Here is a 16,147-nt window from a genome sequence, read left to right as displayed (position 1 = left end):
GAAAAGTCGGCTCCATTTTTTCTCTCCAATTATTGATCTGGATGCCATTGCTCATGATGAATGGGCTAAGATTCCTCAGAAACGCTGCCAGAAGCTGGTGTCCGTTTATACGTTTCGTTTGCAGCAGGTCATAACAGTAAAAGGGTGTTCTACTAAGTCCTAAAGATGCTTGCCATGAAGGGGTTGAATAGTTTTGACACTGCATAAGTCATTAAAAGTTGCATTTTCAGTTGAATTTGCGGAAACCACTTGAAACATTTGTTGTGTTGAGCTGTTTCAATTACTTTTGTTCACTGCAAACAGCTGAAAGTTTGTACATTTTGCCAATAAACCTGATTTGCAATGGGGGTTGAATTATTTTGATTACAACTGTATATTAAAGGGACACCAGGCAAGTCTGAGTGTTTTTTCTCTATGAAGCTCCCCCTAGTGTCTGGTAGTAAATGCTTTCAAACACTCTGTCGTAAAAACAAACTGTTGTCCCTCCCCCCTCGCCACGAGCAACCCAGCTGAGCAGAGGAACCGGCTATTTCAAAACCAGTTATGTCTACCGAGGCAAGTAAAGCAATATTTTATTTCCAACTGATGCCGATTTTTTTTATTTTATTGTGTTGTCATGCATACTAACGTTAGTATTTTTACCGGGAACGAACGATATGAACGAGGCGAACTACTGCTTTCGTGTTTGTTTGTTTTTGGGAGAGTGGGCATGAGCATAAAAAATATATATATCGGAGGTTAATATTTGTCTAAAGTTATATTAGCAAGGTCTATAAGTTCATCTGGTAGAATGACGGTTTACCTTTGCTTGTCTAAGAAAACATCAGAACGTTTTTTCTAGCTCGATCATGATATGTGCAACATGTTTATTGCCTATTATCAGACGCGTTGACTTAGTGGCATAAAATAAAAGTGCAAGTTACACAAATAAAACCGACAGAGGAACGGCCAAACAACTACAGAAATCAAACGTGTTTGCTAATGACAATGCTAACATCAAAGTTATAGTATCTAGCGTACTAGTAAGCCCGTAACAGACAGCGATCATAATAAAAACCTTTACAGACAATAGCAAACATCCTGAGGTCACAATTACTTGAAATTTAAATATTAAACACAGTTTATTCCAAAGATACTTGCAACAGCAGCCAGGTCAGCATCCGTTTTGCAGGCTTCTGTTTCTCTCAGTTCTCGCCATTCTGAAAAAGCCGGTCCAATATTTACTCGAGTCTGACTTCTTGCTCGGTCAGTCTCCCGTTTCCTCTTTCATTGGTCCTCCGACAAAGATTTCCTAGCTTTCTGCTTCTTTTTTACAGGCTCAGCCATAACTCAATCTATCATTGCCCTTCGCTTATAGCTAGCCGGTGCTTGAATGGGGGCGTGTACGTGTGCAGTGCCGTCAAGCAATTCGTTACATCTCGAGACCTGATATCACGCGATACTTCCTGACGCCGACCCGCCGGCCCAAAGTTGCAAGTGAGTTTTTTCGCTCTCGGGCACCAGGGGGGTGCGAAACCACCACCATTCAACCCGAAATAAGTAATATAACCATTCCACTGACACTGAGCTGTTCAGTTAAGGTAAAAAAGTTACCTAGTGTCCCTTTAAAACAATGATTTAAAATGTACCTGAAAGTAACTTAATTTTACTTTATTATAAAGTGGACTTAAGTGGGTTAAGAAACTTGAAGTGTACTCTCTTTAAGTACTTTAATGTGCAAGCAAATATTAATAATAACGATTAATTGTGATGAATTTGATCAATTTTCTTCAATCAAATTTTATAATGATTTCTTCCTGTTTGTTTTGATTAAAAGCTTTATTTTATTTAAATCTTTATTGAAGTATTTTAATGCCTATGAAAAAAGAATAATGGAAAAATACTAAGGATGCTGAAAAAAGGGCAGTTGCTGTATTAGCATGCTCCGGTGCAACATCAGAATATGGCAATGATGTCCTTTTTTGATGGCTGATTGCATTCCAGGGATATTGTACTTTTGATTATGATTTCCTTATTGGTCAGTGCATGATATCAGCATGCTTGATCTTTACATAAGTCCTTTTCTCTCACACACACGCCAACACTGTCGGTTTGATGAGCGTCATTGGTGCTTGAGGGGGCGTTACCCTTTCCACACAACCACGCAATCTATTCCCCCCGGAAAAGAGGGGATGAGCGGGGAAAAGATGGATGGAGTAGAGGAAAGGGGAGGGTGGGAGAGGGGGATGACTCATCCTCTGTGAGAGGAGCAGTGCATCAATGTCTTAACCCACAGACTTGCATTTACAGTCATCCCACAATACTGACAAATGAAAAGATGGGAGGGCTCAGGGCAAATATGCCACAGAATTGTGAGGGCTACTAATGTATTTTATAATCATGGATTTTGACGAATTAAATTATTCAAATTAATTTATTTGACATAAATGGACATTATATGTCAGAAACAAAATGTGACCTCACATGTAAAAAAAATGCCCTTGAAGATTAATACCTGGGGCAAATTTGGATGGCACATTTATGATATCGGTGTACGTGAATACACTCTAAAAAAAATTAAGGCCCAAAAAGGGGGTTTTCACAGTGATGAACCAATTGGCTTCCCCAAAGAACCTTTCAGTGAACAGGTTTTTTTTGTTTGTTTTTAGTTTGAGGAACATTTTAATAATCTATAGAACCTTTTCTCACTATAAAGAACATTTTGTGCAGTGGGAAGGTTCCATGTATATTAAAGGTTCTTTTTGGAACCACAGATGCATTGCCAATAAAAAACTTTATTTTTTAGGTGGTTCAGTTGAATTGATTTAAAATGGGCACAGTGTTATGTGTTAAAGACAAAAAGTGTCCTCAAAAAGGTTCAAATGGGCTTGAAAATGAATACCTGGGACGTCACATTTCTGAGATCGGTATGTGTGCGTATGCAAACGCAACATCGCAGAGCTGCACGATCCTGCAGCTACGTTGGGCTGTTTTCTATTTTATGAATGGATGCTGGGAGGGGCCATGAAGTCAATACTCTTAGTGAGAACCCCCCCCACACACACACTCACACACACACACACACACATACACCGCCAGATGCGGGAAAAGCCTCCATAACCGCCAAGCTAAATCTGAGAACCCCCCCCACACACACACCTCCCTCCTCCACGTATCCCACGCATCCTTCCGCATGCACTCGCCTCCTCTCTTCCACCAACCACACCTGTTCTCCTATCAGAGAAACCAGCTTCAGCCAGTCTGCTAAGGGGCTTGCTGACGCCAGAAGACCCCCCCCCTCCCTTTTCCCTCTCTCTCTCTCTCTCTCTCTCTCTCTCTCTCTCTCTCTCTTGCACGCTCCCTTTTTTCCACCACTAAAAGAGTGGCATGAATAATCCATGCCAGATAAAGAACTGCAGCAGAGAGAGACGTGATCACAAGCCTTGCTCGTGCACGTAAGCACACCCTCGGACACATACACACGCGTGTATCACAAGCAGGGCTGATGGAGGCAGAGCAGAGGGGCGTGTGAGACTGCAGTGGCATCCTTCCTTTCCGTTTGACGCGTGCGGTACGATCTTCCTCTTACGCTCCAAAAGCTGAAGCGGGCATGTTCTGCTTCTGCCTGCAGGGCTCTCTGCTGAAGCTCCAGGCTCTGGAGGGAGACTCCAGCCCTTCTTCAGACCTCTCTCCTGAAGAATGTCCACCCAGCCTGGGATTCAAAGACGAAATCCTGCTTCCTTCATGCAATGGCGTTGGGAAAGAGCACAGCCTACCAGGTACGAGAGCTGACAGCTTTATTGAAGCCTCTTTTACAGTAGCATGTGAGTAGTGATGCAAACCGAATGGTGGGCTGCTACATTATGTGAATGAATGAATGAACGAATGAGTGAATGTGGTCTGCTGATATGAAAACCCACTGACTGATTTAACAGGACTGATGGCAGGGCTGGGCTTGTTTGTTTATGGGTTTTGTGAAGAAGATGGCTCTTGGTTTTTGGGCACATGTGAGTCACTTGGCCGAGCCGCTTCACACTGGCATCTATTAATAACGCAGGTTGATGGAGAGGCACTGAGATCGCAAGCACCTCCGCACAGCACGACTTAACACACACATTCATCCCACATCTTGGCGAGATTTTTTTATGCACTTACATACGCCATTTAGCTTTTTTTTTTTTCTCTGCCCCAAAATCAAACAAATGATGCTGGAGATTTTCTCAGAGGTAACTTCATTCTTCTGAGCAGTTACTTTTAACCAGCTGGTAATTTTTGGCAGTTGTATGAAGTCAGTTCTCCTCAAGTTCACACAGGTGTCCTAGCAGAGGAACTACAGGTGACTTTGACAACCATACTGTAAAATATATATATATATTTTTAAATAATTATCTAAAGTCATCTAATGAAGTGATATGTATACACATTATTGTTCAAATGTCAGTAAGGGGTCTGTAAGAATTTTTTCATGTTTTTAAAAGAAGTGACTGTAAAAAATACTGTAAAAACAGTAATATTGTGGAATAGTATTGCAATTATAAATAACTGTTTTCTATTTGAATTTATTTTATAATGTAATTTATTTATGTGATGGAAAAGTGTCAGCATCATTACTCCAGTCAAAGGTGTCCAGTGAACCTTCAGAAATCATTCTAACATGCAGATTTGGTGCTCAAGAAACATTTCTTATTATCAATGCTAAAAACAGTTGTGCTGCTTAATATTTTTGTGGAAACATATTATTATAATATTTTTGTGATTTTAAGGATACTTTGAAGAATAGAAAGTTCAGAAGAACGTCACTGCTGAATAAAAATTTAAATAATTTCTTTAAAAAAAAAACTGACTGCAAACTTTTGAACAGTAGTGTACATTTAGTTCATTTAAACTACTTATAGCGACCTGGTCACCCCTTTTGGATCACACTCATTTTGTCTCAGTCTCTGGATTGTCTTAAGATTTTATTATAGTTTCAATGGGTCAGAGAGTTTACTGTGTGTGTGTGTGTGTGTGTGTGTGTGTGTGTGTGTGTGTGTGTGTGTGTGTGTGTGTGTGTGTGTGTGTGTGTGTGTGTTAAGCTCAGCAGTTTGTTCACTCCATTAATCTGAATTTCCGCTGTCTCTTACATATTTGTTTTCATTTGTGTCGGCTATGTTTATATATTTTTGAAAAGAGTGGAATGCTAAAGTTTACTTGAGTCAGGATAAATAGTGTATTTGCTTTATTGATCATGCTCTAAAAACGCTTCTGCATTTTCAGTCATAAAGATGTCCTATCCCCAAAATTGCTCATTTTGTGGGGCTATGAATTTAAGCAATTTATCTCAAAGGGATAGACCTACTTCATCCAAAAATAAATATTCTGTCATCATTTACTCACCCTCAAGTTGTTCCAAAGTTGTTCCAGTTTCTGTCTTCTGTTAAACACAAAAGAAGATATTTTAAAGAATGTTGGTAACCAAACAGTTGACGGTAGCCATTGACTTCCATAGTATATATTTTTCTTAATATGGAAGTCAATGGGGGCCAGCAAGTTTTTGATTACCAACATTCTTTAAAATATATTATTTTGTGTTCAGCAGAAGAAAGAAACTTACAGGTTTAGAACAAGAACAACTTGAGGGTGAGTAAATAATGACAGAATAATTATTTTTGAACGAACTATCACTTTAAATACTAGGACTGATAATTATAGCATCGGCCGTTAATAAATGATTGTTTGCTAAGACAAGCATCACTATTATTGCTGTTTAGTGTTAGTGAATTGAACAACCCAAATGTTACGTTTTAAACATCATCACGTACAGCAACTTGCCCCACATTGTTAATACTATGGAAATGAATGCTCCCTCAAATTATGCAGCTCGTTTAGGAGTCATGTGTGCTATTACTTTTCTAACTGATTTTCTTCTTTTAAACATCTAAAAAAGTATGAAAAAAATCCTATAGAGCCTTGAGCAATATCTAAAGAACAGAATATGAGTCAGCATACTGTGAACAAAATTCGCTAAAGGGAAGTCTATGCTCACTAGTTTTTACAGTGCACTGTGGTCATTTTTTGAATAAGAAAAATTTCAGTGCATTAACTGCACTTAAATGTTTTAGGATTACTCCCTTGTACTACCGAACTAGAGAGTTGACTGAAGCGCAGCTCCAGAACACCCTACAGCAACGCAACAAAACAAAACAACCACTGAGACAATTTAAGCAACCACATAGCAACTCCCTGACAACCAAAAACAACCAATCAGAACACATTAGTAACCTTAATAGCAACAGCCCTTAACACCTAACAACTGTATAGCAACACAACTACTCAAAAGTCAAGTCATCTTCATTTATATAGCGCTTTTAACAATGTAGATTGTTTCAAAGCAGCTTTACAGAGACAAACGTATAATTTAAGGTAACAGAGATTGTCACATGCGCATTAAGAACTGGTTCTATAGTTATGTGCGTTTGAATATATGTGCGCAGGTTTGGAATTCCCTACAAACCAAGCCTAAACAAAGTACTGGTGTTTCCTTATAATTTTTGATACAGAATTTAATTTAATTTGATCAATTCGGGGTAGATACGCAAATTGAGTTTCCCGACAACGCTTTATCTGTAGAGTGGTAAAGGGATCCTCCATAGGGAGAGACTAGTTGGCACTTCAGCACTGCGTTGTCATCGGGTCCAGGCGAAGGTCCTTCATCAGATCTGGATACGGCCTGGATCCGGCAGGCTGCGGGAAAACCTCGGGATAAACAAAAGACACTAAAATTAGCGTAGATGCCATTCTTCTTATGATGTAACGAGTACATCAGGATTTATGGGAAGTGTTCCCGGTTCCAGCTGACCTAATCTATGCAGCCTAACACTGAATTATAGAAGTCTATAAACTATTATGTGAATATAGGTCAAAGAGATGTGTCTTTAGTCTAGCTTTGAACTGACAGAGTGTGTCTGCTTCCCGGACAATGGTAGGAAGACTGTTCCAAAGTTTTGGTGCTAAATAAGAGAAGGATCTACCGCCAGCAGTCGACTTTGATATTCTAGGTATTATCAACTGGCCGAAATTTTGAGATCGCAATAGACGTGAAGGACTATAATGCGTTAAGAGCTCGCTCAAGTACTGCGGAGCTAAACCATTTAGTGCTTTGTAATCAGCAATATTTTAAAATTGATGCGATGTTTAATAGGGAGCCAGTGCAGTTTTGACAGAACCGGGCTAATATGGTCATACTTCCTGGTTCTGGTAAGAACTCGAGCTGCTGCGTTTTTGAACTAGCTGTAGTTTGTTTATTAAGCGTGCAGGGCAACCACCCAGTAGAGCATTACAATAATCTAGCGTTGAGGTCATGAACGCATGAACTAATTGTTCCGCATTTGTCAATGAGAGCATATGACGTAATTTAGATATATTTTTAAGATGGAAAAATGCAGTTTTACAGATACTAGACACATGACTTTCAAATGAAAGAAGACATTAGCAACCACATATCAACTCCTTTGAAACCACACAACAACCGAAAATATCAATCATTCAGAACAATAAAGCAACTGCATAGCAACATACTCTAGTAGCATCCACTCAGAACATCTTAGCAACCACATAGCGACTCCCTAGCTACAATAACACATTTGAAACCACACAACAACACAATATCAATTATCAATCAATCAGAACAAATTGGCAACTGCATAGCAACTCCTTAACAGTCCTGAACATCTTTGTAACCACATAGAACATCTTAGCAACTAGTTATAAACATCCTGGCAACCACTCACAACATCTTGGCAACTGCATAGCAACACAATAACAACCGCACAAAATCACATTAGCAACCGTATAGCAACTCCCTAGCAACCACCCGAAACTCCTTTGAAAGGGCAAAACAATACAATCACTCAGAACAAATAAGCAACTGCATAGCAACTCCCTAACAACTGCATAGCAACATACTCTAAAAAAATCCACTCAGAACAACTTAGCAACCATATAGCAACTCCCTAGCAACCACTCAAAACACTCTAGGATCTTGCTGACAGGTTTTGCACTGCAAGCACCACTTATGTTTTCTTCAGAGTATTTAACTGTCTAGTTGCATTTTAAATGGATCAGTTTGAATTGTAGGCACGTCCTGATTTTGCAGAGTTAGACGCGTTCCTGGGTCAACATATTTTGTTGATCTCTACCCCTCAACCTAACCCTACCCCTAACTTATCCCTAAAATCAGAGTGAAATGACAATATGGTGAATAACACTGAATATTGTCCAACATGTTGGACTTGGTGAAATCAGATTCTGCGAATTGTTGTCTCGGGCTTAGCAACTGTAGGAGGCACTGCTTTTATCTGATCTGTGTGTCTGTGTTCAGACTGTAGGCTGGCAGAGGGTGACTGTAGCAGTGATCTCCAGCAGAGCCCGGGGCCCAGTCGACTCATCCAGCACATCACAGACGACAACAGTCCCCTGCCCTCCCCACGCTGCTCCAGCCTCAGCCAGAGCCAACGCTTCAACACAGACCCCGAATCTGCCCCGTCTCCACCCTGCGCACAGCATCTGATCATGTACGAACACACACACATCGCTCTTTTGGTTGGCCTGTTCTGTCGCAATACCTCCTTTTTCCTTTCCTAAAGAGCAAGTCTCTGAATTATCCAGCTGCCGCTAGTAGCACAGTGACCCACTTTAAACCTCAATTTAATTTCTCATTATTTACATGACTTTCCTGCTGACTAATGCTGGGTGATGGGAACAGACATCTGTGACATCTGTGACAACAACCCATACTGTATGCTGAGATGGGAAATGGGCACTGACCTTTCCGAAATTATGTCCCTCCCTCTGACTCACTGTCTGTAGCCTACTATTCAGGGACATTGAAGTCACACACACACACACACACACACACACACACACACACACACACACACACACACACACGCACACACGCACACACGCACAATATTGGAAATTCTTGAACTGTATGTTGTTAGGAAGTAAAATTTTTAGTCTGGTCTGCCTCAGCGGTCATTAATGTCATAATGATTGAGATGGCCAATCAAATCAAAGTAGGAGGGGTTTACTGTTCACAGAAGCAGAGCGTGAATTCCAGGCAGTCTGAGGCGTCAGTTTAACGTTGAAAGAGAGGTAAGATATAAATAGCGAAACTTTTAATAAATAAAACATTTCAACTGTTTTGCGATAGAAATGTTAAAGGACAGACAGTAACATCCAGTTATAAAAACTACTCAACTTTTTTCTCAAATATGGCCGTTTTGAATTGAAAATATGCATTTACGTGATTCATGTAATCCCTAAGTGTGATGGGAAACGTTTGACGTTTTCGACATATAAGGCATACAAATAAAAGTACATGTGTGCATATTTTAATGCAAATATTATTTACAAATAGTTGAAAATGAGTATTTCCCAACTAATTAAACATAGAATTTCCTTCACTGTCACACACACACACACACACACACACACACACACACACTTTATACTTTATATGTATATATATACATATAAAGCATTTAAGGTAATAAGAAAATAGCAAAATAAACCAGACATGACCTCGAATGTGAAGCAGATATCTTGCTGATTACATGGCTGCTTAGAAAATAAATTACCAGTAGTTTGAGTTTGAATAATTATGTTTTGTAAGAAGAAAGAGATCGCAGGATGATACAGGTGACATGAAATGATCAGTTAATCAACTAACCATTATGCAAATGACTTATGCTTATGACCAATCAGAATTAAGTATTCCAGAGAGCCATTTAATTTACTATGTGTACAGTATACTGCCTGTTCTATACTAAGCCTGTTCTATACTATCCCTGTAGTTGTATGACACTGTGTTTATATCTGTGTTTTCTTCACTTTAGGGCTCGTGGGGTTGTTAGAACAGAGGTTCATGGAGATGCTAAGGAATCTACTTCCATCCCGCTCCTCACCAAACAAATCCAAACACTCAAAAGGAAAATACGCAAGTTTGAGGAGCGCTTTGAGCAAGACATGAACTATAAGGTCAGATTAATTTAAAAGCAATTGTATTACAATTGTACAAGTCAAAACATGAAAATATCTACTCAATTTTTCATTCAGTTCAACATTCAACATTGCTGTTTAGTAATGCCCTCTACTGGAGAATGGTGATACTGCATCTCTCTGCTGCCTGACTCAGATGATAACTGAGTCATTAAGATGAAATAGGATCAGAGGATCAGGACTCAGGAGAATGTGCTAAAGACTTAATCTAAATCAAAAGTTATAGCTTCTGAATTGAGCCGTGTCTGTTCTCACCTACAGCCTTCACATAATGATAAATCAGCCAATCCAGAGATGTTCAATCTCATGAGTGAACTAGCCAAGTCTCGTAAGCAGCTCAAAGGTAAGACTGCCAGTCCACATAATGATAATCATAATGTGATTTATGGGCTTATTTTTTTATTAATTAAAGCTGTTTATCGGTTAGAATTATTGTTACATGGTCCTTGTGACGTTGTTATACAATTCATTTAATTGGCATTTCTTAATCATAATCTCATGAACAAATGTTCTGATGTACCACTATCCAGTGTTGGGGAAAGTTACTTTTAAAAGTAATGCATTCAAATATTGCGTTACTCCTAAAAAAAAAAGCAACTAATTGCATTACTGTAACGATTATGTTTGTTCTATCTGCACCTGTTCTTGTTAGTCCTAATTAGTTTAATCTTCCTCCACCTGTGCCTGTTTAGTTCCCTCATTCACCTTATGTATTTATACTCCTTGTTCTGTTCTACCCTTTGACAGTTATAGTTCATTGTCATGCTTGTCAGACATCAGTAAACTCTTTGTTAACTATAGTCAGTATTCCACATCTTCCTTCATCGGCTACCCGTGACAGTTACTTTTTTTTACTTTTTATGAAAAGTAATGTGTTACGTTACTTTTGCGTTACTTTTTCTCACCTGGGCTTGCTTGTTTGTTTTTTAATAACAACAAAAAAAGTTCTATTTTTGGTAAATGTTAAAGCCCTTTCCCACCAAAAGTGAAATAAATAAGCCTCAGACTGAAGGAAATGCATATTTAGGCCTGTACAGTTGAGGGCGCAGCTCAAACAAACCTTTCAGCTGTGCTTCCATTCTGGATTAAAGAACAATTGGATACAGGAGAAGGAAGTTCAACACTTAGTATGGTTTAATTAGATCATTGAAGGTCAGCAGCAAAGACATTGGTTTATAAAGTGAGATTAAATACATAAAGAATATTTGTGTGATTTAATGTAGTTCATTATAGAAGTTTAGCATTTTACTGTTTTTATTCATTTTGAGGAATACTGAATGTTTTCGTGCAAGTGAGATGAGTAAATGCATGTTCATATTTAGCCTAGAACTAAAATAACCATCATGTTTACACAGCGCACACAAAAAATAAACTCTCTTTAATTGTCTCAACATGAGGACAGGAGAGCTGTCATTCAATAAACTAGTGTTACTTATTTGAAAAAGTAACTTAGATATTTTGTTATAATTTGAAAAAGTAATGTTACTTTACTAGTTACTTGAAAAAGTAATCTGATTACGTAACTCAAGTTATTTGTAATGCGTTTCCGCCAACACTGCCACTATCTCTTTAAAATAGTCAAACATCAATATATAATGATCAGTGTTGGGGATTACAAGTAACACAATGTAATGTTATGTAATCAGTTTACTTTTTTCAAGTAACTAGTAAAGTAACACATTACTTTTAAATTCCAACAAAATATCCAAGTTACATTTTCAAATAAGTAATGCAAGTTATTTGTTTTCCCATTTATTGACTGAAAGCTCTCCTGTCCTCATGTTGAGAGTAATCGGGAGTACATGCAGATGTTTTGTGTGCGCTGTGTGAAAATGATGCTTATTGTAGTTGTAGAGTAGACTAAATGTGAGCAGGCATTAACTCATCTCACTTGCACAAAAACAGATTCAGTATTCCTTAGAATGATTAAAAACAGTAAAATGCAAATATGCAGAATATTATGCAAAACTGCAATAATTTAACATCTTAAATTGCACATACTTTATGTATTTAATCTCACTTTACTAACCATAGCCAATGTCTTTGCTGCTGATCCTTGATGATCCGATACTAATAAGCAAAAAAATACTTTAGATAAACATAACATTTTTATTGCTAAAGTAAGAATGTTGAACTTTCTTCTCCTGCATCCTATTCTTCTGTAATTCAGAATGGAAGCACAGCTGAAAGGTTGAAAGGTTTGTTTGAGCTGCGCCCTTACTGTACATGAGTGAATTTACATTTCCTTCAGCCTAAAGCAGAAAGTATACTTCGTTGAGGCTTATTCATGTCACTTTTCGTGGGAAAAGGCCTTTACATTTGCCAAAAATATATATTTTATTAAAACAAACAAGCAAGCCCAGCCCAGTTGAGAAAAAGTAATGCAAAAGTGAAAGTGACATGTGAAGGCCAAGTATGGTAACCCATACTCAGAATTTGTCCTCTGCATTTAACCCATCCAAGTTAGTGCACCCGGAGCAGTGGGCAGCCATTATGCTGTGGTGCACCGGGGAGTGATTGGTCATTTCTTACAGGTACTGGAATCGACCTAGCAACCTTTGGGTTACCAGTCGGACGACTGCCCTCTTAACGTATTGCATTACTTTCTATAAAAAGTAACTAACACAATTAGTTACTTTTTGGGAGTTACGCAATATTGTAATGCATTACTCTTGAAAGTAACTTTCCCCAGCACTGATAATAAGTAGATTCCCATTTTGTTAATAGTTATTAAAAACATCTTTGGTGGCAGACATTTTGTGGCGTTGTGTGACAAAATGAATGTTTTGGTGAGGTTTTGATGGTTGTGTAATAATTTTGCCAGCATTTAATGTAGATAAATATATTTCATCAATAGAGAAAGTAAATGTATCATAATTACTCAAAATTCTTGATGTAAAGTTTGTAAAAACAAGTGCTGGACTAATGGAATTCCTCCATTGTGTGGCAGTCGAATTGCTTTTAATTCAGTAAATACCACGTCCTGTCATTCTATCCTTAAATCCCATTCAAATTCGTTTCAAAATTGGACTTCCCAGATTTGAAGCTTAGACAGTCATTTGTGGAATCCCGGAGACATGAGAACGGCCAGTCCACAGATATCTGCAGGTACACTAACGGCCAGCAGGAGACGCCAGAGCAGCAGCACAAGCCCTCTCTGGAGGAGACGGTGGACGGGCTCCTGAAGCGACTACGGGAGAAACGCCAGGCCCTCGGCCTCCCAGACAACATGAAGGTGAGGCCATCTGTGGACGCATTCTGTTCGGGTGGGTGGGGATTTGATTGTGTGCTTGTGCGGCCAGGGTTTGCGGTGATTAACTCAACACGCACTCTTCTGTCCACAGGAGATGACCCAAAGACAGATGGCCCTGGAGAAGATCACTCTGCAAAAATGTCTGCTGTATTTTGAAAGCTTGCACGGCCGCCCTGTAAGAGGTTTTTAACATTTAAATACATAAATGTTCTAGTTAATTAGGCACGGATTAGGATTATGGCAGTAATATTTGAAAAATAAATGTGATGTGATATTGTGACCGTAGGGCACCAAACAAGAGAGGAACCTGGTGAAACCTCTTTACGATAGATACCAGATGGTGAAACATCTCCTGTGTGCAATTCCCACTATCACAACTATAGTAAGTGTGATTATATACAGTATACACATACTCTGCAGGTCAAAAGGTTGGTATAAATCAGATTTGTAATGTTTTGTATTTTTAAAACTTAAAATATCTGTTTTCTATTTTGATATATTTAAAATCTAATTTATTCCTTATCTTCATTTCCTCCAGAACAAATTATTTTGTGGAAATTGGATACACTACCATTCAAAAGTTTGTGTTAAGATATAAAATTAAATGAATAATTTTGTTCAGCAAGGATTAAATTGATCAAAAGGGACAGTAAATACTTTTTTAATGTTACAAAACATTTCTGTTTTAAATCAATTATTTTCATTGAACTTTCTATTCATCAAAGAATCATAAAAAAACTGATTCACATTTTCCATAAAGAAATATTAAGCAGCACAACTGTTTTCAACATTGATAATGATAATAATAAGAAATGTTTCTTGGGCACCAAATCAGCATATTAGAATGATTTCTGAATGATCATGTGACTGAAGACTGGAGTAATGATGCTGAAAATTCAGCTTTGCATCACACAAATAAATTACATTTTCAAATATATTGAAATAGTAAACAGTTATTTTAAATTGTAATAATATTTCACAATATTACTGTTCTTACTATATTTTGGATCAATGAAATGCAGCCATGCTGAGCATAAGAGACTTATTTCAAAAACATTAAAATATCTGAATTATTCCAAACTTTTGACTGGTGGTGTACAGTATATCAACTCAGATACAACTTCTGCTTCAACATATATAAATGAAATGTCTCCATTGTATGTCTAAAGGTGTCATATAAAAAAAAAATATATATATTATTTTTTTTTCCCCTGTGGTCCACTTGTAATGTTTAAATACATTTAAAAAATAGCATTTTTTTTTCCCATTATTTTCTCTTATTTTTATACTACTATTGAGAGATTGTTTGTTTTGAACGTATCACAGGAAGAAGAAGAAGGGTCAGATGATGATTCGGTTCGGTACACACCCCCGCCCATGTGCCTCACTGATAAGAGAGGTTGTGGGGAGGAGGAGGGAGACAGCGACACAGCCTTTGTATCTCCACTGGATGAGATCAAAACAGTGAGACAGCCATCCATAACCATGTGCAACCTCCACGAGGCCTCCAGGTACACAGGCCTTAGTTCTGAGGAACATCACATAGGCCTACAACAGTGCTTTTAAAAGATTGATAGAATATCATTCCAAACATTTGAGTAAAACATAAGGAGAATATTTGGAGGTACTATTTCTAGATGCTGCTAATAAGTTGGGAAAATTTCATTTACTAGCAATAGTCCTGCCAATCTGTTCACACAGGTTATTAGTGACCCGCTCATAAAAATCTCCTGACTTTGTCTCATCATTTAGAACAGTTTTGGTAGAATATAAGTATTTCATTAGAAGCATTTCTGTCAAATAAAAAGTATGTCAAATCTTTAACCCATGCACATTCTGCAGTATATATTCTTTTATATCTTACAGGTTGAAATGACCTATAATTATGTACATGCAAAATATTCCTTAATAAACTGTCTTTGTCTAATTTAATGGCAGGTCTGAGTTGCTGGATTGTTTGCGTGAGACTCGAGCCGAGAAGAGAAGACGACGTAAAGCCATCAGAGAGTTTGAAGAGCAGTTCTTCAGACAGATGGGAAGGTAAAACACAGATGCGTTATTGTGGCAATAACATATTTTAATGGTATTTTTTGTTACTCTTTTCTTTATGAACATGGACAGGAAGGAAACAGGAAAATAAAGATAAAAATAGTTCAGCAGAGTTAGCGTAACACACATCTAATCAATGATACACAAAATAATACCACCAGGAAGAAAAACAAACAATGTTTCTGTACACAATATATGAATTTTTTTTTTTTTTTTAAATAAAATACATTTCCATTTATCTGCTATCCACTGATGTACAAAACTGCTTCAGTAAGGCAACTCAAGGGTTAAATGTGTTTTAATGGTAGTGTAATCTCACAGAGTCATCCGTTTCATGCGGTATCTGTTTTTTTCTTTTTTTTTCTTTCCCTCTCCACCAAAATAATGAAGAACCGCACAAAAAGATGACCGAATCCCCATGGCCGAGGAGTACCAGGAGTACAAAAGTCTCAAAGCCAAAATACGCTTACTGGAAGTGTTGCTCAGCAAACAGGAAACCACATAGACTATCTGAGTTAAAGAGATTCTTTCTGCCTTTCAGTAATGAACCCAATGTTTGGACCAAATGGAGTTTTTACATTTGACATAATTGTGCCATAATGATGCTAAAATGCACTTTAATATAATTTCTGACCACATTGGAAGTCCTAGACTCAATGGGTTGGGCCGAACCGATCAAGGCCTTTCACATAAACGCAGTGTGCGATCTCTGTGCTGTGTACAGTGCAAGACAGATCGATACAAACCTCATCCAGATTTCAAAGGGCAAAAGGAAATCTAGAGTATTCATCTGTTTATGGAATATGGCACTTTATTTTTTTAACC

At 37.9% G+C, this 16,147-nt stretch overlaps 1 protein-coding gene across 1 annotated transcript; it reads left to right on the top strand.

Annotated features, from left to right (window-relative positions):
- Positions 1-3,304: 3,304 nt before the first annotated feature.
- fam13c (family with sequence similarity 13 member C) lies at positions 3,305-15,827 on the top strand (the record flags this gene model as incomplete). The annotated part of the gene is made up of 10 exons (XM_079851689.1): positions 3,305-3,758; positions 8,339-8,531; positions 9,858-9,999; positions 10,282-10,363; positions 13,059-13,255; positions 13,365-13,448; positions 13,560-13,655; positions 14,600-14,784; positions 15,212-15,313; positions 15,713-15,827. Exons 1-10 carry the CDS (start codon positions 3,590-3,592, stop codon positions 15,825-15,827), a joined length of 1,365 nt encoding a protein of 454 aa, XP_079707815.1. The 5' UTR covers positions 3,305-3,589.
- Positions 15,828-16,147: the final 320 nt, after the last annotated feature.

The sequence above is a fragment of the Squalius cephalus genome, assembly GCF_949319135.1.
Source record: "Squalius cephalus genome assembly, chromosome: 19".
In the NCBI taxonomy this organism is placed as follows: domain Eukaryota; kingdom Metazoa; phylum Chordata; class Actinopteri; order Cypriniformes; family Leuciscidae; genus Squalius; species Squalius cephalus.
Note: the sequence above shows the minus strand (reverse complement) of the source record. Positions and strands in the feature narration are given on the sequence as shown.